Genomic DNA, 24,503 nt, shown 5'->3' on the forward strand with positions numbered 1-24,503 from the left:
GAGCAGCATCTTGCAGTGGCACAGAACTAGGCAGGGTGATCCTGTGGGGATCCCCCACTGCAGTGAGATCCCCTCCACATCTTTCCACGTGGTTCCAAGGAGCAGGAATGAAATGGAGGAGAGAAGAGGGGTGGCCCCCCTGATAGAGTAGCAAAGCGTGCTGCCCTGCCCCTTCTCGTGTCCAGCTCCTTGGTGGGTCCTTCTGGGCTCTGCCTGTGCAGGGGGATGGATGCAGGAGCAAAGCCCCTGGAGAAGCAGCAGCTCTGCCCACTGGTGCCAGGGCTGCTGGAAACCCCCATAAAACACCCTGTTATTCAGGCTCTGTTTCCTGCAAAGCTTGAGCGAGAGCAGACCCAGAAACCCCTCACTCTGCTGCATGCAGCATCCTTCACATTTGAATCCGCTGTCAACAGAGGATTGCCCCTCGGTGCTACCCAGATTGGCTGGGGACACAGAGGAGCCACCATTTCCCGCTGCTTCTCCACTGTGGGATGGAACCCCTAGGCTTCACTTTCAGCCTGCCATTCCCAGCTGCACCCTCGACAGCCAGAGCTGTGGGGCTGGAGCAGGAGACGAGGGATGTGTCAAAGGACCTGCCTTCCCACAGTCACCTGGTTAATTTACTAATTCATCGGCGAGGCCTGATGAGGGTGACATTTTAGCGGCTGCAGCATGGAGTGGGCACAGGGAAGCTCACTGTGCTTTCCCCACATTGTCCCCCAGGTGTGTGACAGCCCCTCGCCCCAGATGGCAGCCACCAGTCCCCAAGGACCACAGGGGCTCACACTGCGTGACACAGGCACTGAGGCTGTGAGGACAGCCTCCGGTCACCCACCCGTGCCTTCAAACAGCTCGCGGGCATGCCTGCAGCTCCAGAGGATGCTTTACGGACGGGTGAGCTGATGCACAGCTCCTCAGCTGGGGCACTGGGAGGACTGGGAGCTGGGGAGCTGGGAAGACTGGGAGCCCCAGTGCTGGCAGCCCCTGGCATGGTCACACCAGGCTTAAAAGTCACAGCGATTGATGTAGCTTGAAATTGCTGCAGGGCCACATCCTTCTCCTGCCTCAGCCCCTTCCTCTGCCTCCAAGGGCCACCCCTGAGCTGCGTTTAACATAGGAGACAGGACGAGGACCACAGGTTCATCAGCGTCCCCTCTGTGCCACCTCCCATGCATCCCCCCAGCCTGCTAGCTCCATGCCCCCCCCCCTCCCCCCCGTGTGACAGTGCTGGGGGGATCCCACAGGACCCTTAGTGCAGTTTGGGATCAGAGGGACATTTCTGGGTCTGGGGGGCGTTGACAGGGTTTGGAATGACCAGCACACAGGAATTACGGGGGAAAAACAGACAATGTCCATGGCTCTCCCCTCCCAGTCCAAAGGGCTCCCCAGTTTCCTCCTCTGGCTCCAAAAAGGAGCCCAGAAAGGGCCTTTTAGGGGCTGCTTTGGTCACCAGTACCCCCAAAACTATGCAAATCCACCCCGAAGTGGTAGCAGGACAGCTGGGAAGGAGGGAGGGAAGGGCTGTGGAGGAGCACGTGGGCACAGATGGGGAGCTGTGGGCACAGGCTGGTGGGACCAGTGCTGGAGGATGGGGCTGGTTCCGTGCAGCGGGCAGGGGACGTGCAGCTCCGTGTCCCTGTTAGGGACAGAGCCGGGAGAGGGACGTGCAGCCCTGTGTCCCCATCCCCGCAGAGGCATCCCCGTGGCTGGGACCACATGCAGTGCCCAGGGAGGCTATGTTTGACATTCCCCTGTCGGCGGCTGGGGCCGGGGTGGTGTGTGACAGGCACGTCAGTGGCATTTCCGAGCACTCAATGGTCTTCGGTGACCTTGTGGGGCTGCCCTTACCCGTTATGCGTCCCTTTAAGCCCACAGGACCTGGGGATGGAGCTGTGGGGAAAGTCATGACTGTTTTCCCAAAGTGACCCCCGCGGAAGCCACCAAAACACTGCCCACAGCAGCTCAGGTCCTCGGCCTGCCTGTGTGCGGGAGCTCCAGGGGGTTCTTGCACCCCCAAACGCCCGAGGGGATGAGCAAGTGGGGGTCCAGGGGGCATCAACAGCAAATTCACTGGAGCTGTGGGACGGAACCCTGCTCGCAGCACTGGGCTCTGGCATGTCTCCCATTACGGGCAGTAAGGACAAACATCCCCACAGCTCGGGGACATCCCTGCTGCCTCTCTGGGACCATTCCTGCCACTTCAGTTGCCTGGCAGGGCCTCCAGACCCCCACCAGCATCTCCCGCACCCCAAAACCCACATGGGCAAGACCCAATGCACCATCCTTTTGTGCCGGGAGGGGGGGGGGGGATGCTCAGCACCTCCCTGGATCAGGCCCTTTGGCCACGGGCTATTTTTATCCTGTCTGGTGGCAGAGCCCAGCGTTCAGCCATACAAGGAGCCGGCAGCCATCCCGGGAAGGTAATTTGTCCCTGAGGTGCCACATTGCAGGTTGCCCAAGTGGACAGCAGCGACCGGGGAGGGAGGGATTGTCACCTCAGCCAAGCAACCCGCTCGTCTTACGTCCCACTCGCCTCTTGGGGACACCTTGTCCATCCGTCCCCCCGTCAATACCCAGCCCCTGTTTCTCAGCTCGCCCCAAATTAGCACCTGGTGATGAGCAGGTTCCTGATGGATGAGGGCATGCAGTTAGAAATAGCTCGCCACTCCGGCCATCAAGGGGAGTGTGGTGGCCACGGGGCTAGTGTGACCGTCTAGGTGCTGGGCTGGGGGACAAGGGGAGGGTGGGAACCTGGACCCCCTCCCCTCGTCCCCCAGCCCAGCCGATTGTGGTTTGCCACATATCTGTGGCAGGGCTAAGTGACATGCCCAGGGACATCCTGGACACCAGTGGCAGAGACGCTGGGACTTTGCCACCTGGGGAGGACTGAGGGTCCCTGGACCATGCAGCATCCCACAATGGACCCTCAAACTATGTATCCCCTCCGGTGGAGCCTCCTGCCAGGGGGGCTTCTCACCTCCTGGAGGGCAAAGGGACCCCTCCAGGCTGCCCCCCCTTCCCCCCCCTGCCATTGCAAAATCCCAGCCCGGAGGGTGGAAAGAGTTTGGGGTCACCATGAAGAGTAGGAGGCAATTCTGGCTCACCCCCTTCTGCCGGGGGGGTCCCCACCGGGTGCACCCCCATCCCACAGGCACCCGAGCCCCTCCCAGCTGTGCTCAAAACCCCATCCCCATGCCGGGGTGAGGGGCTGCTCCTCCCACCCAGCTCCTCCAGACCCCAGTGTAGGGGCTGGGGGCCGGGGGCGCAGATGGATTTGGGGGGCACTGAGAGGCTGGAGAAAGGCTCAAACTCACCCGAGCGTGGACCACCCCCCGGGACCGTGGCACTCACCGTCGGAGCGGGTCAAGGGGCAGCGGGCCGGGGGCCGGGGGGCGCTGGGGGCCCCGCTTTTGGGGCGCGGAGCCCCCGCTGCCGTCCACCGGCATCTCGGGGCCCCGGGGTACGGGTGGCCGCGGGCGCTGTCCGGCGCGGAGCCGCTCAGGGCTGGCAGCCGGCCCGGGCTCGTCACCGCCGGGGGGGCCGCCCGCCGGCCACGGGGACCGGGGGGGCGTGGGGGGCGCGGCGGCGGCGCGGGGGGAGCCAGGGTGCGCGGCTGGGGGTCCCCCAACACGGGGGGAGGGGCTGGGTGTACCTCCCCTCGATGTGTGTGTGTGTGTCCCATTGTGGGTGCGGGGTTCAGTGTTCCCACCCCTGTGCCCCCCCACTCTGGAGGTGCAGGGTTAGGTGCCCCCGCACACCGAGGTGACCCCAAAACTGGGGGTAGGGGGCTGGGTGCCCCCCCTGCTCCAAGGTGCCACCAACACGGAGGTGCAAGCGGGGACCCCAGCACTGGGGATAGGGGGCTGGGGGGCCCCCACTACCTAGGTGCCCCCAAAACCGAGGTGCAGGGCTGGGTGTCCCCCTACATCGAGGTGCCCCACCCTCGGTGCTCCCCCCACTGTGGGGGTGCGGGACTGGGTGCCCCCCTGCACCGAGGTGTCCCCAAAACTGGGGTGCAGTGCTGGTGCCCCCCTATACCGAGAGGCCCCCGCCCGGTGCTCCCCCCACTCTGCGGGTGCAGGGCTAGGTGCCCACACACACACACCGAGGTGCCCCCAAAACGAGGGCTGCAAGCAGGGCCCGCCGGTACAGCGGATACGGCGCTGGGTGCCCCCAAAACAGGGGATGCAGGCGGGTCCCCCCACTCTGGAGTTGCAGGGCTACCCCCCCCTCCCTCGATACTGTGCCCTCCCACTGCAAGTTTGCGGCCCCCTCGTCCCACACGCCGCCACGTGACAGCAGTGCTCGGGGAAAACCCCCGCCCCCTCGGTGTGTTTACATCGACCCGCCAATCAGCCGCTCTCTAGCAGCACACCCGCGCGGCAGGGAGGGCGGTTTGTGCCGCCTCTCCCCATTGAGCGCTGCGCCCGCCAATCAGAATCTGAGCGAAGGGGCGGGCGATGTGGTTATTTACATCGCGTCTGGTCACGCCCACCCCGCCACGATTCCAGCTCTGAGCGCTGCCCGTCTAACCCAACGTGGGCAACGCGTGCGCCCAACCAATCCGACCCTTCGAGGTTAACCAATCCGAAGGCTAGGAGGTGGATCCGAGTCACCAATCAGCCAGCGGTACAGTGGGTGGGACTAGAAGCTAGAGTGACAGTGGGATGGTTGAATAGCGACATGCTCGAGCGGCCTTTCTTCCAATCAAGCTCAGAGAGGAGAACGGAGGGGCGGGGACCTGCGGCGGCGCTGGCCAATGGGGCGAGACGGCTGCACTGGGCGTGTCCCCGGTACGCTGGGCGGGCTGTGGCGGCGGCGGCGGCGGCAGTGGCAGCGGCAGCCCGCGGAGCGGCACCGGCCTCGGCCTGGCCTGGCCCGGCCCGGCCCGGCCCGGCCCGCAGGTACAGCGGCCACAGGGGGCTCCGGGACCCGGTGCCCCACGGGCTTCTCGGGGGGGGCTGTCGGGCCTCCGGTGGGTGCAGGCCAGGAAGGCCCCAGCGCGGCCCGGCCTGAGGTAAAGCCTCGCCGGGCGATGCTCGCAGGCCCTGGCCGTGCCTCGCAGTTCTACCGGCGCCACCCCAGGGCTCCGGTAGCCTTCGGTCGGGGAGCTGTGGGTTGTGCGGCCGCGCTCCGGCCTTGCGCCCGGCGGGGTGTCCTACAGCCGGCGGGGGACGGCCGCGGGGAGCAGAGCCGTGGGTCAGCCAGCATGGCTCGGATCTGGAGACCGGGTGGCAGGCCCCACGATGTGCTGAGGGGAGCTTCCTTCCCCCGGGACATGCAGGCCGTGTAGAGCCAAAGCGGGGGAGCCCGGGGCTGGGGCTGCCGGAGGAGCCTCTGACCCCGAGGGGGAGGCAGATGCGGGGGATGCCCAGGAGCCAGGTATTAGTCGTGCACCCCTGTCAGAGACCAGCAGAAGGCCCACCTAGCTGGTTTCACCAGTGCTGGGGCCCTGCCAGCCTCCAGCTGCGCGTTCTCCCACCTCCCAGCCCCTTGTCCTCTCCTGATCCCCTGGCACCCCTTGGGAGCAGGCTCCCCAAACAGCCCCCAGGCTCCCCTCTGTATGGGCCAGGCCTTCAACCCGTGGGGTGGGGTGAGGGGAATGTGCCACCAGCCTGCTGACCCATGCTGTGGGGAGGGGATGCGTTCAGCAAAGCTGTGGGGGAGGGGAACCCACTCAGATCCGCTCCCACGGCATGATCTCTGCTCTGGCAGAGCATACAGGGGACAGGCACAGTGGTCCCGCACGCTGCCATCACTCTGGAGGGATGCCTAACCTGGAGACAGGTGGCATGATGTGCTCTCTTTTCAGATTACAGTGACTGGAGGCTGGTTTCTTAACTTTGCCTAGAAAAACTAGTCCAGCTGGTGCCATGGAAGCTCGGGATGTGGCACACAGGTGGGTTTGGGCTGGGAGAAGGTTGCTCTCCCCGGCCTGGGCCAGCCTGCCTCTGCCATCCATGTTTACAGGGGACAGAATATGGCACCAGCAAGCTCAGCATGGTGTAGCCAGCTCCTGGCTGTGCCCTTCAGGTATTTTGTTACGTGCTGGCTCTTCAGGTTTCAGTCTGGCATGCAGTGACAAGTCAGGTATTGCTACAGGAGCATCGCAGCCAGGTAGGGAAACTTCTCTCTGCGTCTAACGCAGTAACTGCTTGACAGGATGCACACTGGGCTGTGTCACTTTGGGGTACAGTTGATCTGGATCCTTGTTCCTCTGTCAGCCTTGGCCATAGAGGCCGCAGAAAAGGCTGCATGAAGCTCCCAGTTGTGTTTGTTCGGTTCCTAATAGCTTGAGACAAAAATATGTGTTATAATACTGCATTGAAAATGTCCATGTTTCCTTTCTGTGCGAAGTCTGCAGTTTTTCCCCCTGAAGAGCTCCTGGGTGGCAAGCTGAGGGGACAGCCCTTCTCCAGGCTGAGAAAGGAAGAGCCAGGCACGCGTGCACATCGTGTCTAAGATGCACATGTGTCCTTGCAGGATTCCCCATGTACTTAAGTGAGACGGGCAGAAAACACCAGCTGTATGCAGGTGGACAGTGTATCCCAGGGCTCTTTTAGCCGGAGCTGGACGCTGATATCCTCCTGCAAACTTTCAGGCTTTTGTTCTGGAAGTGAAGAGTCAAGGAGGGAAGTGGGCTTGTTCCCCTCCCTTGAAGCAGCAGTTTGTTTTCCCCTGTCAGGCAGCCTCTGTGAGCTGCAGTTTGAGGCTGGCTGCGGGACAATGAAGCAAGACCCTCAGCAATTCACCTCTTGCCTGTTTATCCATCACTGCCAGGCTGGCCACTGCGCCCCAGGGACCGCAGCTGCGCAAGGACAGTGTCTGTCCCCGGAGCTGTCATCGCGCTGGCCCTTCCACCAGTGTTAATTTGATCCATGCCAGTGTTGTCAGCAACCAAAATCCAGGCTGCTGGAAGGCAGCCGCCAACCAGCCTGCCCAGTGCCTGCTCTTGTTTGTTGTTGACAGGGCGCATTTTGTCAGGTTTTGGGGGCCTGGAGAGCAAGGCCAAGCCCTGGCAGCTGCGACCACTCTACCGTGGTCCAGGAGCCAGCGTGGTCCAGCTGCCAAGGTGCAGACCTGAGCTCCCAAAACAAAGGTCGAATCGCCCCGTCTGCCTTAGCCCTCTTGGTCTCACCATGCTTTGCTTCCCCTGAGTCAGAGTGGTGTGGAGGGCAGGCATCTGGCCGGATCAGGCAAAGCCGGGGATGCAAGTACAGGGTATGCACTGTGAGGTGTCTGGAAAGGTCGGGCCTCTGGCCCGAACAGACTTAAAGCTGCTCCTGCAAATCTGGAGAGCCCTCACAAAGCATGCAATTTGCTGCCCTGATCTCAGTTCCAGCTGCTGTTGCTGCAGAAATTGTACCGCTGGCTTTTTCTGCTCTCTGTTCTTCCTGCCCACAGGCAGGCAGGGAACACTGTCCCTGCTTTGCCCTGTGGATGTCCCTGTGTGGGGAGCTTGTGGTGTGTCTGTGAGAAGAGCATCTCCCAGCTCTGATAAAGTTTCCCCTCCCAGACCAAAAGCAGCCACAACTGCCCAGGGAGCTGGAAGGTGCTGCTTGATGATGCTGTGTTTTGAAGTCTTTACAATTTCTGTTAATAATTCCCTTAAATTGCAGAATATCGCTGCTTGTGGGCTCATGTGTGATGCTACTTGGCCGTATCGCTGCTGCAGTGTATTGCAGCGTTAATCTTGCTGAGCAGCAGGACCTGTTTGTGAGCTGTTGAGTGCTGAATGTGTTGTCTTTGCCTGAGATTAAAAGTAGCTCAATGAAAAGCAGTGTTTAGGATGAGTTTGAAATTAGGTTTCTGAGCATTTCTTGGACACAGCTCAAGAGCGGTGTTTGATGTTTCTGGTGATTTCAAAATGACAGGGTATCTGGTGGCACTTCATTTTGTGCCTGAGCAAAGTGGGGATTGTTCTTGTGGATGCAGATTAAAATAGCACAGTATGAGATTATCCCCCAGATCAGGGATGGAAATAGGATGCAGTTTCTCAGCAACTGAGATCTGAAAATGGAAAGCTCCACATCTGCTGCAGGCAGGGACTGTCACCCCCTGCAGCAGCCCAGCACCTGAGAGTAGTACCAGGAGTCCAGCCTAACCTTAGAAGTCCAGAATAACCTGGAAGATTTAACATCCTTTAATTACAATGGGTTGAGGACAGCAGGGAGCAGTGGGTGACTCCCCCAGGTCTGCAGCAGCTTGTCAGCTCAGTGCTTCAGCGTTGGTGGTAGGGAATAAAACCTGAAACACCAGTATAATGGGAAGGAGAAGCCTGGGGAAAGAAAAAAAAAAAAAACAAAACCAACAACTTGAAAGACGTCAGGGTGGTGATCGAGTGTGGGCTGGGCTGGAGATGGATTGCAGCCTAGCAGAAAAAGTCAGACCCAGTCAGGCCAGGTTCCCCAGTGAGACCCAGCTGGGAGCAGAGAGAGGGGAGCACCGCAAGTGCCATGCAGGGTAGCTGGCAACGCTCATGGCTACTGGAAAAATCTACATGGCTGGGAGATAAAACGTGCAGCCTGGGACTCTGAAGTGCAGAGACCTTATCTGCAAACGGAGATTAGAGCAAGGTAATCTCTTCGTTCACTGTGCGGGGTACAGGTGGGCAGGAGGAGAGGCTGGTGCAAGGAGCAAGGGCGTTGCAAGTGGGGCTGAACCTGATCAACCTGTGTAGCGCGAGCTGAAATAGGGGAATCTGGTCCCTTTGGGAACTGAGGCTAACCAGTTGCCCTTCTCTTAATTGCTGTTTTGGAGGAGTTTGAGAGGTGGCCTGCAAAAACATCCAGCCCTCTCCTCCCCTCCTTGCCCAGCACTGCTTGGGCATGGATCAGTCCTGGGCTTCTAGTCAAGGACTTCATGCTCCAGTATGCCTCTTCTGTCTATGGGAAGCATTTCCGCACTGGTTCAGTGGAGGAGAGAAACAGTGGGTTTCTTTTTATGAATGCTCTAGAAGTTGAAATTGGAGTGGTGTTAAACCCAAGGTGCAGCTAGGGTGAGGATGCAGCACTAACCTCTTGCCTTCCCTCACAGTGACAGCCCTTGCAAACCTAGCTGTGCTCCTAAGCACTCGCAGGGCAGTCAGGAGGGAGAGGAGCCTTTAAAGTGCACAGAGAAAGAAGGGCTCATGGGTTTGTTGGTGATTTGTTTTTTCTGAAGTCTGAGCTGTGATGGGTGCGTTTTCCTGCTGAACGACCAGCCCGTCTGCAAACACAATGATTCCCAAAGCTATTTATAGATATGGGAGCCCTGGCCGGCCAGCCTCCTCCATCACGTAAGCTGGCGCTCCCCACCGAAGCAGCCTCCGCTGAGGTTTTGGCTCTGGCCAGCCAGCCTGTGAGGGTAAGGAGGACCATATGTCCATTGCCTTGAGCCAGGTGCGCAGCTGTGCTCGATTCTCTGTCTGGTGCTGACTTGTTAACTCTTTGGGGGCAAAGGGGAGGAACATGGATCATGCTATGCTTGGCATAAGAAAGGGGTGCTCTCATGGGGGCAGAAACCAGCTGGAAGTGGGACTCACAAAGGTTCTTGCCTCCCAGGAGGTACTCAGTCCTGCCGTAACCAACCCTGGTTGGTTCTGCTGTGTGTTACCCTCCTGAGTTAGTTAAGGAGACAGTCTAACAGCCTGTTTTGAAGGAGTAGATAACCATATGTGTAATTCTGGGGTATCGAAGTGCATTATCCAGATTATTAATGAACTCTCCATGCCTTATGCTGCTCTGTTACAGGAGCCTGAAGCATTCCTGCATGTACGCTCTTCTCCCAGGACAGTTCATTCTAACCATGGTGCAATCCCACTGTCTCCAGCCTCTTGTCCTTACCCCTTCCCACCTGACAGCCAGTGCTGCAGCCTGTGGACATGCAGCACTCTGCATGTGGCTCATTGCTGGAAAAAACACTTGCCTGCCAGATTAGCTTGCTTCCCTGCCACTCTGAGCGCATTGCCCTGTGTTATCTCTGTCTCTGCATCAAGTTCTCACCTCCTGTGCTCCTTTTGCAGCACAGTGGGTAGCTGCACCTGCTGTCCTGGTGCACTTGCTTCTCTCTTTCAGCCTTTTCTCCCTCAGAGTCAGCTGCCCCCTTTTATAGCATGCTTGGGTGCTGCCTGCTCTAAGGAGTCCTTCCGCACCTCCTGCAGAGCCAGTCCACAAAGTTGCTGCCCTTCTTGCATCAAATATCTCAACACGGTGACAAGGGGATGTTGCTCCACTTCGTAATTTCAAGGAGCAGGAGCCAAATGGGATGAGGCAGCCTGCCTGGCCTTGCAGCATCTGCTCTGAAGCAAGGGTAGCACATCTCACACAGCACAATCCAACTGCCTCAGCAGGGTTTGCACCAGCGCAGGATCAGAGCGCAGCAGCAGAAATGCATGCAGACGGGTCAGGGAGGTGGGCACAGCAGCACAGGGGCTAAGGGATGTGTCCACACAGAAATGTGGATCTTTCCTCAAAAAAAAGTCCATCCCTTTTAGATGGTGTCAGCACTGGGATGGTGGTAATGTTTTGGCATCTTCCTGCATGAGCTGTGCTGATTAGTTTGTCCTTGGATGTCTCGGTCACTTGTGCTTAATTTGCCTCTGTGACTATTTCCAGGCTGATTGAGCCAGGATGGTCTGGTAGCCCCAGCTGGTCTCTGATCCTGTAAAGTCTGTAGCCTTGAAGCATCACCCAAGATACCAGATCGGGGCTGAATTTCTGTGTTCCCAGCTCATGTTATGTCCAGTACCTTTTGCAAAGGAAGCCTACCTTGCCAGGCTGCTGTTCCAGCTCCAGGCGAGTACAGGAGCATTGAGAACGATGGTGATGCTTGTAAAGACTAGCAGGGACCTCCCAGGCTTGCCTCACTGCCTTGCAGGCAGCCCCACGGCATAGCTCCTTGGGATTTGCTGTGCTCTGGATCAGGACGTGCAGCTCTCAGGAGGTGATTTGTGTGCTCTGGATGTGTTTTCAGAGCTCTCAGTCCCCAAGTTGAAGTTTACTTTTTTTATATATATCTACCTAATTTTCCAGCGGAAAGGAGAAACAAATCCAAGCAGCCCTCACTATAAGAGGGCAGGCTTTTTATTTATTTTAGTTTTAATGGGGAGCCACAGCTCAGAGCAGTAAGTCTGCTGCAGTGTCTCAGCAATATATCAAAATTACCCTGGCTCTGTGCATTCTTGGTAGAGCATCAACAGGCTGATGGTTACAGTGCTGTTCCGGTGACTCAGATAAATAACACGCAGACCAAAACATACATTGAGCCTGGCTCGGTCAGACTGGAAAATACAATCTTGGAAGCTGCTTTTCCAGGCAAGGATGGCCCTGTACAGCCAGGGCTGCTGTGAGGGACTGCTGGCATGCTCCAGGCACCAGCTGATAGGGGAAAACCATGACCGTGGGTCCTCCAGACCCAGCTGTGAAAAATGGGAGATAAAAACACACTTTGGTGGTGGTGGTTCAGGTTTTTTTCCCCTTTTGTGTTTGGGCTACTGAAGTAGTACATCAGATAGGCTGTTCCTTTGCTGTTGCTGTACGTACCCCTGCCCCGGGTATCTGCTGCCCTTCACCCTGTACCAGCTAGCACTGGTGGGAGGTTTGGGTGCCTGTTGTCTTGTTGGATGAGTTTTTTCACCCAGGATATGTGCAGGCAGGAGTTACCCTCCGGTAGGGACGAGCTGGCATGGCAGCCGGCTGTCCCAGTGCTGTGGGGCAGCCTGTCTCTCCTGCCTGCTGCTTGCTGCCTCCTGTTTCTCCCAGCAAAGCGCAGGGGCTTCCCTCGACAGAAGGGCTCCTGTCTCCCTCTGTGATGCTTAAATGACTGTGCTGGCCTCTCTGAGCTCCCTTTTTGCTTGGGGCCGTTTAGAAACCTCTGGCTCTGGAGGTGGGGGATGGCTGTGGGTGAGGACTGTGGGATGGCTCAGGAAGCTTTGGGATGGCTTAAATCTAACAAAAGAGTGTGTGGCAGGGAAATGTGTGCAATAACCACAGTGAAACAACTTCCATGCAGTGAATGTGGGGGATTCTGAGTCTGCTGAGAGGGGCTGGGAATGGGGCTTTGGACACCTGTGTGTTTAAAAAAAAAAATAAAAGAAGGAAAAAAGAAACAAACAAAAACGGTCCTGTTGGTGATAAACAAGTAGCATTGACACTGATGTGGAGGTACAAACACTTCCCATGCTCCGATTTTGGTGAGCAGTAGGTCTGTTTACACAGCCTGGGGACCATAGCAGATGTGCCCAGGGCTGCCAGCAGCAGGGTCCCTTCCTGGAGTCCCAGTTCTCCGTCTGCAGGGGATGGTGAAGCTGAAATCGGGAAGGCAAGCTCAGCCATCATCCCCAGACCCTGCCTGCCCCATGGCAGCAGCTGGGGATGTGGGAGCCCTTCAGTTTGCTCCAGGTGCTGGAGTGGGATGTGTGGATGGCCAAAGGGCTGCAGGCACCATGCAGATGTTGGGGTGCTGGTGGTGCTCTGGGCTGCCCTGCTGTTATGGTCTGTTTGTGTTGAGAGCTGCTGCCTTCGCAGCTTCTTGTATGCCTGAAAAACCTGTCCTGCTGACGGGAGCTGCGATGAAAGTCCTGCTGCTGTGTTATAAACCTGGAAGGGAAACTAGACACAAGCCATCCTTTCATGTCTCTGCTCCCAAACCACAGCACACCGCCCTCCTCCGCCTCTCCTCCTCCCGTGGCACCCATAGCTCCCCACAGCCGTGCCATGGGTCCTGGGTCACCCAGGCCAAGTGTTCGTGGAAAAACCCCTTTGCTGTTCAGAAAGAGCTGCAAAGCTGTGCTGAGAGCCAGCACCACAGGAGCAAGGTCTCTTTGCAGCCAGATTAGTAAGGAGTGTGCTTGTGGGAGTCTTGAGGAGGGAGGGGAGAGTTTTTTCTTTCTTTTTGTAATTTAAAAAATTACATAAACCATAAAATAAAACATTGCAAAAAATTTCCCTCTTTTGTCATGCTGCTTCTCTAGCTAAACTGTTGTCTGCAGCGGCTGGTACAGAGCTGCTGGACCAGCACAGGCACCTCGCTTCGTCTCTTTGACAGCGACCGCCTGACATAGGGTGACAGAACGACATTTGGCTCTACCCAGCACCCATCCTGCCTGTCTGTGCAGAGGACCTGGCTCTGGACGCTGTACGTAAGCTGTGAACCCTGCCAGCTCCTCAGAACTCGTGTGTCCTTGGGCTCTGGGCTCTGCCTGTGCAGACATCTGCGCTGGCGGCGAGACGAGCAGGGAGGGAGGGAGAGAGCTCCCCCGTCCAAACCTTTCGTGCATTTTTGCTTGCTTTGCAGCTCTGTTCCCCTTCCCGCCTGCCCTGTGACTGCCTCTTGCCAGACTTGAGCTGTCTGTCGTCAATAAGTCTCGTTGATCCTGGGAGAGCCGCCGTGTTGGCTTTGGCATGGTTGAAGTTTCCATGCTCGATTCAGAACCTTTCTTGCTTCTCTGCAGATAACAAAGGCTGCTTCATTATGGCGTGGTGCTGTGTCCTGAGGCTGCAGGCAGCCTGAGGGCCTTGCAGCTCTTTCTTTTCCCCTTTTTCCCCTTTTTCCTTTGCCGAGAAGCAGCCATGTTAAAGCTGTGCTGCTCTCGGGGACCCAAGAGGATCAGCATGCCAGGGCTGCACACCTTTGTTGTTGGTGGAGATGCTTTTCAGAGACTGACATGCAATGGCTGTTGTGTATTTGTCTGTGCTTTGGATTCCTCCTGAAAGTGAGAATAATCTGCATGGCCCCTAGAGCAGGCTGCATTTATCGAGTAATGTGGAATCCCCACTTCCAGGTGATCGGAGCGGCTGCTGGGCTGCAGATCTGACAGCAGCTATGACCTGTATGGAGGCAGAAAAGACCTGGCTCCAGTGGGGTCATTGCTTGCTCCCACAGCCTTGTAGGGGGGCTCATGGAGACTCTGAGAGGTCGTTTAATTTGTCTTTGTGTTCCTAAAGTTGGATTAGGCATCCGTGGTGCCCATCAGTAACTGTTCCCTGAAACTTTCAGGAAGAGGCTTGCCCCCTTGCAAAGGGCATTATTTCCTATTGTCACTAGTGGCCTCTGCAACCTCACCCCTCCTCCAAATCCAATTTTTAGTGCCGCAAAAACTGAGCCCCCTTCTGTACCCACAAAACAAAAGACTGATTTTTTTTTCTGCGGCCTCCATCTGTACCTAAAGGGTTGTTGTGTGGGGCTCCCTCCTGTCATCCTCCTTGAGACCAAACCAACCTGCTTCTGCCAGTCACCCCCAGAAATTGTGTTTTCCAGCCCCTGCTTGTGCAGGGTGCTCTCCAGTTCATCGCTGTGCCCCAGTGCTGTGCTGGAGCTGGATGCAGCTCAGCTCCAGATAAAGCCTTTACCAGGGGAGAGTAAAACATACAGCTAGGATGTCATTACGTGATCTTTGGATGTTTTCCAGCAGAGTTGTGCTGGCCTTACTCCGTGTTTTGCTATTCTGTAGGATTTTGCTATTGAATTATTGTCTCATTTGTCTGTCTGTCTGTCCTGTCCTCCATCTGTTCCTGGGAGCCTTTTGGAAATTGAGATTTGGGATTCTGTAAGGTTTGTCTAGCTTCAAGCCACGCTACTGGGACTCTGAATGCCTGCTTTAGAAACAGGCAGCCTTCATGTCGCAAACCAACAGGCTTTTGCAAAATGCCATCTAAAAATAAAGAAATTATGGCAGACAAAGGGACACGAGCTGGTGTGCATATGCTCTGCCAAAAATTTCAGCATTTTAGGGTAGGAGGCAATCTGCTTCTGTGGTATTGGTGTGTTGACTGTAGTGATAACCCAGCTGTGGTCTTCTGGTGTATTTTGTGGCAGATTTAAAATAAATGTGATGGATGGATGAGGTTTAAGGTGCCTGATGCCTTTCCAAACCCTGTTCACAGCTTCTCCAGGAGTTGCTGGTCAGGTCACCCCTTGCTCTAAGTCCAGACCAAGTATGTTCAGGCTATCCTTGATTGGTCAAAACCATGAAAAATAAATGCTGCCACTGCCAGGGAGGTTTAGTGCTGCTTCTAGTGCTTTTGAGGAGGGGAGGGGAGTCATAAATAGTGCTGTGCCTTGATAAAAGCAGCCTGGAAGCATCAGGTTCTTGTGCTGGAAGCCTGAGTTGTCACCCATCAGCACCGCCAGTGGCAAGCGCCCATATGGGAGCTGGGGGGCCTGGGGTGAGCTGGGGGTCATGGAGGTCCCCAGTGGCTCCCTCAACCCTATGTTTTTCTTCCCAGAGTCAATAATGATGAATGGCTCCGACCTCGCCAGTACGACGGCATCCAGTCCCAAATCCAAAGAGGACCAAGTAGTTAATGGCCACGATGAAAAGGAAAACAACCCCTTTGCAGAATACATGTGGATGGAGAATGAAGAAGACTTTAACAGACAGGTAAGACTGGGAGGGTGGTTGCCAGCTCTGTGTTTCTGCGGCTAAAATTGAGGTGAGGGAAAATTTTCCTTTGATGGGCACCCTGAAGTGTGAGTCACAGCCTGTGTGGGCCCTGTGTGGAGATGGTGGCTCAAGGGGAGAGTCATCCTGTTTATATTGGATCTGCCTGTAAGGCCATGGGGAAAAAAACACCTCACGATGCCTTTGACCCTCTCAGATCTTTCTCAGAGGGGTGGTGACAGCACCATCATTTTCTGTGCTTTGCTGCAGTAACAGAGACCTTCCCTTTCTGCATGCTCAGCTGGAGGGCAGAGGACCAGCATAAAAAACAGTGCTCAAAATTGGAGAGCATTTGTAGCTTGGCTATCTCAGCAATGAGTTCCTGCAGTTAATACTTCTCATTTCGTGTGGAAGTCTCCATTTCAGTGAAATGGTCCCAAACACACTTGGAGCAGCCAGACCACTTGGTTGGAGCCTTGGCCACTAGATGCTGTGTCTGTAATGGCCAGCTAAGCTTTTGAGAGTTTCTAGTAGATTGTAGTGGGACTTGGAACAGCCTTTGCTTGTGGAATAACGATGCAACCCTGTGAGCTGGAGCAGGGCAAGCAGCCGCATAACATCCTCATGCTTCTGCTTTGGATCTTCAAATGCCAGGGCAGCAGGAGGCAGCAGGGAATAACTTGCTGGAGGCTCACTGGTCCCTTCTGCCATCACCCCAGTAGCTGGAGACAAGTCAGACACCTCAAACTGGGTGAGGAAGGAGCCCACCCCTTCAGCTGGCTGAGGTCTGCTACAGGCAGAAGCCCTGAACCTTCCTGAATGCTTGTGCCCTCCCTAAAACATCCCCGTGAGTGTGGCCAAGCACCGGATTCCCATCACCAGGGTGTCAGGAGGCTGGCAGGGAAGCACCTCTGGAGCTGCGGGCAGGCTGGGCAGAGGGATTTCATGTCCCCACCACACCCCTGGTCACCAAAGGAGGATTTCATCAGCTTTACTGGTGTTCTCAGCAAAAAATCTCCATATGGTAATACTTCAGTCTTGTTCCCACAGGAGGAAACTGCAACCACTCACTGACAGTAACTCCTGGTGAGTGTGCAGCAGCCTTGTGCTGCCCATCACATTAGCAATTGTTAGCAGGCTGTGACTCAAGGCTTTTGTTTTATTTAATGACGCGATTAGGCAGCAGCTGGTCCCCACTAGCAGCTTTGATGATGGAAATGTGCGAGATTAATTAGTTAATGTTTGTAAAGTGCTGTGTGGTGGTTTAGGACTGTCATGGTTTAACCCTGGCCGGCAACCAAGTACCATGCAGCTGCTTGCTTACTCCCCCCACAGTGGGATGAGGGAGAGGATCCGAAGAGTGAGAAAACTCAAGGGCTGAGATAAAGACAGTTTAATAGGTAAAGCAAAAGCCATGTGTGAAAGCAAAGCAAAACAAGAAATTAATTTGCCACTTCCCATGGGCAGGCAGGTGTTCAGACATCTCCAGGAAAGCTGGGCTCCATCACACGTTATGGTTACTTGGGTAGACAAATGCCATAATGCCAAATGTCCCTCCCTCCTCCTCCTTCCCTCAGCTTTATATATACTCAGCTTGACATCATATGGTACGGAATATCCCTTTGGCCAGTTTGGGTCAGCTGTCCTGGCTGTGTCCCCTCCAATTTCTTGTGCCCAGCCCTCTTTCTGGCAGGGCATGAGAAACTGAAAAGCCCTTGACTTAGTATAAATGTTACTCAGCAACAACCAAACCCATCAGTGTGCTATTGACATTGTTCTTGCACCAAATCCAAAACACAGCACTGCACCAGCTACTGAGGAGAAAATTAACTCTGTCCCAGCCAAAACCAGGACAGCTGTGTTGATTAAAAGCCTGATGAAGGCAAAGTGCAAAGCAAACCATACTGCAGCTCCATACCAGAGGGAGCATCCTGGGGTGGAGCAGCAGGGTGGAGGAAAGCATGCGCAGGCAGAGGGAGATGGAGGAGGCAGGAAAACTGAGCCAAGGCCTCAGGGCTTCCCTGTATTGGGCTCTGTGTTTCTGAGATACTTGCCGATGCTTTCCTGGTCTGCCAGCCCTCACTCCTGCACTTCCAAACCCTTAGCGATGCCCTGGGAGCTCAGCCCTTCGTCCAGCTTCTGGTGAAATGCTACTAGGGGGAAAATGGTTCGTTCAGAAGCTGGAGTCACTCTTCGAGGGCTTTGAAATCCCTGTGTCTGCTGGTGGGGCACCAGCCAGGGTAGGAAGAGCTATCCTGCACCGGGATCTTTGTCAGTCAGAAGGCAGCACTCCTGGAAGGAGCGTCCTTGGGCTGGCATGGGATCTTGTGGGGCTCGGCTTAGGATGCCATACCTCATGCCTTTCAGCTGCTCTATTGTGCTCCCTGGCTGGAGTTGCTTCTGAGTGCCCCCAGGAAAGGATGAGATGGCAGTGATGGGGCCACAGTGGGGGACAACAGCAGGCAAGTCCCTTTCAGTGGCGATGGTGGCTTCTGCAGGCTTTCCATCTGTGCCTCATGTTAAAGGAGAAATTCACAGAGATGTGGGTACCCTTAGGCTTGCTTTAATCACAACTCAGAGCTGGGCCACCACCTCAGTGAGCGGCAGAGAACAAAGGGATACAGCACAGCTTATATACACTTACCAAATCGTTAGTCAATATCTGAAGTTTCCTTTGGTCTTGTCAGTTCTGCGAATCCATCACCTGACTCTGTCCCCGTTGATTCATCTAATCGGTTCCAGTCTCTGTCTGCTTTAACTCACACAATCCTTCAAGCAGACTTAGTTTTGAACAAGCAATTCCTATTCACGTAAGCTGATTTTTTTCGTAGAAACACCTGTGTTTCTGAGAGCACCTGTGTATGCAATTGATCATCTATTGTTTCTCTATTCTCCTACTGATTATCTTGACTAAGTTTTAAACCAGCCTTGGATTAGGGCTATACAGGGAATGAGGCCTGGTTCTGCCATTTAGCAGCTTCAGCACTTTAAAGTTCTTAATTCAAAATACATTTTCTTTAACACCCCAGTGGCTTGGGGCTGCTGTAAGATCTGGGGCTGAATCCTCTTCCAGACCCACTGGCTCTTCCTTCTTCCTCAGCTTTCTGAAGCCATGCTGCTTCCTTGTCTCCTCCACAAAGGTTTTCTGCCATCCAGGCCCTGAGCAAGGAGAGCAGGCAGGTGTTTTCAGAAACCCATGAGTTTCTTGGCATGGTCCTCCCCTATTTATGCTAGCGACATTCCTTTTCCCACGGAGCCAGCATGTCCCAGAGGGCAAAAAGGGAGTGGTGGGCTGTTGTGGTGAGAAGAAACTCTGCTGGCAGCAGGTGAGGTTGGTGCAGAAGGACCTAGGGCAGGAGGTGACAGAACTGCATTAAATACCATAGGAAGCTCAAGAAGAGCCCTGAGAAAATACTAAACCCTTTCTCTCCTGGTTCAGGCTGTCACAATGCAGTCCAAAGGAGTTGATGGTTTCTGGCTAGAGGGGTAGCAGGCAGGTACAGGTGTGAGCATGTCCAGGATCTCTCCCTCCCTATTCCCTGGTCCAGGATCGATGTTGTCACCACATCCTCAGCTGGCAGCTAGTGCTGGCATTGGGCCCAATGGCCTGTTGCATGCATCATAAAGGCTTTGGTGTGGGAAGGGGAACAAGGTGCTGCTGGGCTGCAGTTAGAGTACAGCCAGCAGTGCCGAGACTCAGAGGAGAGGGAATATTCACCTGGGTTTGAATGTTGCAAGATGCACAAGGCTCTGGGCTTGCTCCATCGGTGTCCAGTAGAAGTACAGGATCCCAGGGTAGTCGTTATCTCCTGCCAGTGCGAGCCAGAGGTCCTGAGGTGTTTTTCTTTTAATATCCTGTTTTCATGTGCTAGTGCCAGCATGTAGTTTCAAGGACAGCCTCTGGAAACCCAGCTGAGGATAGCAATGGCATGTTTTGCTGGTAGTAAAGGGAATTTTCCCCTGGCCAGACCCAGTTTCCAAGGCTAGTGGCAAGAAGCTCTCCATTAGCTGAGGCTAGAGACAGGGTCCAAGGTTTGGTTGCTGTGAGAGAGCTTTTAACAGTCCTCGCAAGGAGTTTTCCCAGCTGTGATTTAAAGTGTAACAGGGACTGGCTGTGAATAACCTGGAAGTTGTTAGCACTGTGGGTTTACCAGGTTTACCTTCACAAGCTGTTTGTGACAAACAGTCTCTGTAAACTCCATGGTGGGGCAGAGGGACCCCAGGAGCCCACTGCCATTTGCAGGTCAGGGGCTGTAGCACCAGCATGGTGGGTTGCAGAGCTCCTCTTCATCCCCCTCTCCCGGGAAGACAGCTTTGATTGTAGTTTCAGGTTTCTTGTAAAATAGAAGTGTTTTTAAGCTTTTCAGAGTGTTTTGCAGTTCATGGATTCACTCAGCCCTCTTGGACTCAGTAACAGCTGCTCAGTCATGCTGTTTTCTGGCTGTCGCCCCATCTGCTCATTTTCTGGCAACCACGTGCCTGTTTAGCAGGCGGCCAGCAGCTGCCCAGCTCCCTGCCTTGCTTGCTTTGCTTGAGTCAGCATCCAGAGAAAACCAGCTTGGAAGATGGCAGCAACTGGTTAATGCAACCCAGTGGTGGTACAGGCCCACTTGAGGTTAAGGATGGGACCCCCAGACCCCCTCCTGCCTGTCTCTCCTGCTTCGATTTGCTTGCACACCCCTGCATGAGCAGCTCTGGAAGCCCAAGCCAGGTCCCGTGGCTTTCCTCGGCCTTGGGAGTTTTCTTGCAGCGAAGATGGCGTCATCCATGGTGCACTTAACAGGAGCCGACTGCCGCCCTGCGTCAGTGCTTGCAGAGCAGCGGTCTGCCAAGGAGGCTGAGCAGAGCCGGTTTAATGAACCAGAGAAGCACGGGAAGCAAGAAAGGCTGGCAGAGCTACAGCATTGCTCCATAGCAGGGGATCTGCACAACACCACACACCTCTAGTACTGTTTCCCAGCTGTGATTTTTATATTGGCCATCCCATCGGTTTTGCAGCAAGCTCTGCTAGAGCCTGGCAGCCTGAAATCCCATGCATGTGTTGATGCATCTGGATATCCCCTAAATCTTATCCTGTTCCCTTCTGGATTCACCTGGTGACATGTGCTTGCAGACTGCATCTCCCTGGCAGTCTGCAGCGGCCGGGAAGCGATGTCTGAGTGCGGCTTTGCTCCACTCAAAAGGTGCCGGCTTCTGTGCTCTTGCGCTGCCTGGGGCTGGCTACAGGCAAGTCAACAAAGCCGTGTTCATTTAGGTTTAAAATACAGCTCTGGCTGTCATGTGATGTTTCTGAGGCATAGGCAGATGCCAAGGTGAGGTAGGCACATTGCAGACTCTTTTACCAGGTGGGGACAGTGCATGGAAAACACCCAAGATGTGTCGGTGTGCCTGTGACTAACGGGTCTCTTTGGACAGGTGGAGGAGGAGCTGCAGGAGCAGGAGTTTCTTGACCGCTGTTTCCAGGAGATGCTGGAGGAAGAAGACCAGGACTGGTTCATTCCATCGCGTGACCTGCCCCAGGGCATGGGGCAGCTGCAGCAGCAGCTCAACGGGCTCTCCGTTGGCGATGGCCACAGTTCAGAGGACATTCTGGTAAGGACTTCGGGAGGATGTGCTGCAAGGCCAGGTGAAGAGCAGACAGTCCTGTCCTGGGAAGGGGGGTGGATTTCCTTGGCGGGGTTCCTGAGTGGCAGTGGGGTGTCGATGCGAGAACTGGTGACAACACACCGGTGACGATGCATTGGAGTTTTCAGCAAGGATTTTGTTTAAGCTGCATATCATAAAGAGAAATAGCCAGCTTTGCAGAACTTTGTCTCCGGAAGTCGTGGGTGGGGCTGCCACTTGCATGTGAGCTGGGCTCTGGTTCCCAGAGCAAGCTGGGACCTTTCTTGCTGTTTTGGACAGAGCTGGAATGTCATGGCAGGCTGGTGAGGTACAGGAGGAGTACCCAGGCCTGCTGCAGGGGTGCTGAGCGCCCCAAGCTTGTATAGATTGATTTAGAGGGGTGAAAACCTGCAGGGTGGCTGGAAGAGCAGCAGTGTTAAGGCAATGCCTGTTTTCATCCCTGAAGGCAGGAGCGTGCTGCAGGGCTGTATGGACCAGCACAACGGGGATTGTTCTGGCCCAGCGTTGCTGACCATGCTCAGACTGAGCTGCTTTACCTCCCTGCTGTACCGTGGAGGGGGATAAAACAGCCGCTTGCACCTCACAGCACATCCACCAGCAGCCCTGTGTTGACGCAAGAACAGGGAGAGACAGAAACGGCAGATTCTCTTGTGTTTCCCCCCCCAAAAAAAAACAGTCTGGGAGCAGATACTTTTGAGCCAGCACTTGTTCAACACCATCTTGGGTGCCTGCAAGGACACGAGGGCCAGGGCAGATGCTTTGCACATGTGAACAGCCTCCATCCTCCTTGGCAAGTGGCTGTCAGGACGGGGCTCCTTCGGGGCGTGGGTCTGTGGGGCGATGCTTGCTGGGGAGGTGCCAGCATCTGGACTGCTGATGGGTGCACACACACACACACCCCTTCCCTCTTCTCTTCCAGAGCAAAAGCACCTTGAATCCAGATGCCAAGGAGTTTGTACCCGGCGTGAAGTACTGACCATCAAGGCAGGCTTTGGAAAGACTGTGCCCCTACTCTGGGGGAAGGTGGCGGGGGGGAAGGAGGGAGGGGATCAGCCCCCAGCTGGACTCTGTGCTGTAACAGAGTTGCTGCAATGTGGCGAAATCTTGCTCTACGCTTCAAGTACCTTTTTTTTTTTTTTCCTTCTTCTTTATTTGTGTCTTTTAAACTCTTCCTTTGTATTGTCTGTCACCTTTTTTTGGCAGTTTTTGCTTTCTAGGACTTGTGGCCCTTAGGTCTGTCTTGAAGTCCAGCACTCCCCCTGCTTCAGAGGCCCGTTTCAATGTGTGCTTCAAGCCTGCTAGTGGAAAAGTCATGTTTTCTTGTTTAAGTAGGATTTGTAGGGATCCCCCTGCCTGCCTGCTCCCTCCCCAGAGGCAGCAAGCCTGGGCCAGGAGCTGCACTGGCTTTCCTTGTTTCTGTTAAACAGGATTTCTTTCACTAAAGGAAAGGTGAAGTGTAACAAGACTGTAAACCCTAAATTCCTCCAAGCAGCAGCCTGCCCAGCTCTCTGATAGGTGCTGAACACTAACTCATATGCTTCTGTTCTGGTAGATAGAGTCCTGCCTGCTTAATCGGTTGCAGGAGCTCTTAGGGGAGACCAGACTCATCAGACATCATCCCAGCCATCCATCCCAAGGGGAGGGCTGCTCCTACAAAACACGTTTTCTCCTTAAAGAATTTTTACACCCCACCCCCACCCCCAACTCTTGAACTTATCCAGCACTATGTGCTACGGCTCTGAAGCATCTGTACCTTCATTTCTCATTTAAATAAATCCAAGCAAAACTGAATAGAGTCATTCTCAGCAGAGTGGAGTGATAAGGAGTTGGTGTCAAGCAGCCTCCCTGGGAGAGGAGAGGGATCCTCTGTCAAGATGAGTCTGACCCCTGAGGAGCACCCGAAGACTTAGACTGAGAAGGGTGTTTTTGGGAGGTGACGAGCAGTGTCTTTGTGCTGGTCCCCACAGTCCCCTTTGCCGAGGCTCTGGTGGGGGGTGGCATTCCAGGCAGAGCCACTGGAGTGGCTGTGGGCAGGATCTGTGCCTTCATAGGGTGAACTTGCTCTTGAGGACCTCCTTCCCCATTGGCAGGAGCTGGCTGGGCTTCAGCGCTCTAAACCACAGCCCTGGGCGCTTCTGGTATCTAGTATTTAAAGTCCTGTGCTTCCATGGGCTCCTTTGGAGAGCCAGCATCAGAAATCTGAACCCAGAGAAAGCAGGAGCGTCTCGGTGAGGGGCGCAGCCTAACGATTAAAATAGTTACTGGCTTTAGTAACGTGGATGGGAGCTTTTGCTCATCCGTGTAAATCTCACCTCCCGGGTACTGTTACTTCCAGTATTCCTTTTACTTAAATGGAGTAGTTAATGGAGTGGGATTACAGATCCCTGAGGGGTTTGCAGAGATGGAAGCTAATGGCCACTCAATGGTCTGACTCCATTAGCTCAGCACAGCGAAGCCAGTGGCCGCAACTTCTGCCGCTGGAGCCCATCAGTGAGCCCAGCAGGAGGGCCCGGGGTCTGTGGACCACAAACACTGAGGGAGGTTTGAGCTGATTTCTCAGCTGCTTGCCGTACAGTGCGCTCCGTACTTCACCAGATCTCCCGTCTTAAAACCAGCGCTGAACCCTGATGCTACCGCAGCTGGAGCTGGCAACCTGTTGAAGATTTCTTTCTGAATAGGTGCCCATCTAAATACTGCTGCCCAGAGGGGGTGGGGTTGGTTTGGGTTGAGTTCTCCTGTTGTCCCGGTACAACCTGTGCCTTCAGCACCTGCACGGTTGCTTCCAGCTGTCGGAGGCTCCGTCCCGCTATGTGGCTGGAGCTCAGGCTGTGGCCTGGGGCTTTGCAGGACATAACCCAGGGTGTGGGGAAGGGCGGCTGTATGCTGAGCAAACTTCTTTTGTAGTGGTAGTGCAGTTTCCCCCATCCCTTTCTCTGGTTTCTATTTGATTTCTTACTAAAAAAACCAAAACCCAAACCCAAACCCACCCTCTGACATGCTGTAAATTTCAGACAATGCATTATTAAAAATAAACTTTTTTTGGAACTGAGTGGTGCAGAAGCCTTGCCTGGAGAAGGAGTAAGGTCTCCATTCAACACCAGCCCCACCTGATGACTTGGTCCTGGCAGGAGGCTCCCTGCCGTGCAAGCAGAGATCCCTGCACATGAGGTTTGGGTGTGTGCCTCTGATTTTCTTTGCTTCAACCAAGGTCAGAGGTGGTTTGAAGTTCCTAGAGGATTTACCTCCTTCCCAGCTGTGGGGCCGTGGGAGTGCTGGCTTCCAGCATCCTCTGCCAAAGGCTGGGGCTCTGCTGGGCAGAGCCTGAAATAGCTGGAGGAAGAAACAGCTCCAGTTTATGTGTGGTCAGGACCTTGGCACTGAGAAAATAAAACTAAAAAAAAAAATGTTGCAGGCCAGAGGAGACAATTCCCAGCATCGATGCCCTGGATGGAGGCTGCTGCTGCTGCTTCTTTCCCCAGCTGGACACAGATTCATCCTGCTGCTGAATGAGGACATG

The 24,503-nt window shown here is 55.0% G+C and overlaps 1 protein-coding gene across 4 annotated transcripts; it reads left to right on the forward strand.

Moving 5' to 3' along the window:
- The first annotated feature begins 4,778 nt into the window (after positions 1 to 4,778).
- On the forward strand, positions 4,779 to 24,035 carry PAIP2B (poly(A) binding protein interacting protein 2B). Of its 4 annotated transcripts, XM_037388532.1 has the most exons (5): positions 4,839 to 4,904; positions 12,953 to 13,116; positions 15,207 to 15,361; positions 20,777 to 20,953; positions 21,906 to 24,035. In XM_037388532.1, exons 3-5 carry the CDS (start codon positions 15,215 to 15,217, stop codon positions 21,960 to 21,962), a joined length of 381 nt encoding a protein of 126 aa, XP_037244429.1. In that variant the 5' UTR covers positions 4,839 to 4,904; positions 12,953 to 13,116; positions 15,207 to 15,214; the 3' UTR covers positions 21,963 to 24,035. The 4 variants fall into 4 exon arrangements, with proteins under 4 accessions (XP_037244420.1, XP_037244429.1, XP_037244439.1 ...); XM_037388523.1 differs by lacking the exon at positions 12,953 to 13,116 and having other exon boundaries at positions 4,779 to 4,904; XM_037388542.1 differs by lacking the exons at positions 4,839 to 4,904; positions 12,953 to 13,116 and adding an exon at positions 4,916 to 5,017.
- Positions 24,036 to 24,503: the final 468 nt, after the last annotated feature.

The sequence above is a fragment of the Falco rusticolus genome, chromosome 1, assembly GCF_015220075.1.
Source record: "Falco rusticolus isolate bFalRus1 chromosome 1, bFalRus1.pri, whole genome shotgun sequence".
Taxonomy (NCBI): domain Eukaryota; kingdom Metazoa; phylum Chordata; class Aves; order Falconiformes; family Falconidae; genus Falco; species Falco rusticolus.

Bases quoted from the DNA above. Each gene is read 5' to 3' on its own strand.
- PAIP2B (XM_037388523.1), top strand. From the start codon at position 15,215: ATGATGAATGGCTCCGACCTCGCCAGTACGACGGCATCCAGTCCCAAA. The intron at 15,362-20,776 runs GTAAGACTGGGA...CTCTTTGGACAG, and splicing joins AAGAAGACTTTAACAGACAG to GTGGAGGAGGAGCTGCAGGA. The intron at 20,954-21,905 runs GTAAGGACTTCG...CTTCTCTTCCAG, and splicing joins ACAGTTCAGAGGACATTCTG to AGCAAAAGCACCTTGAATCC.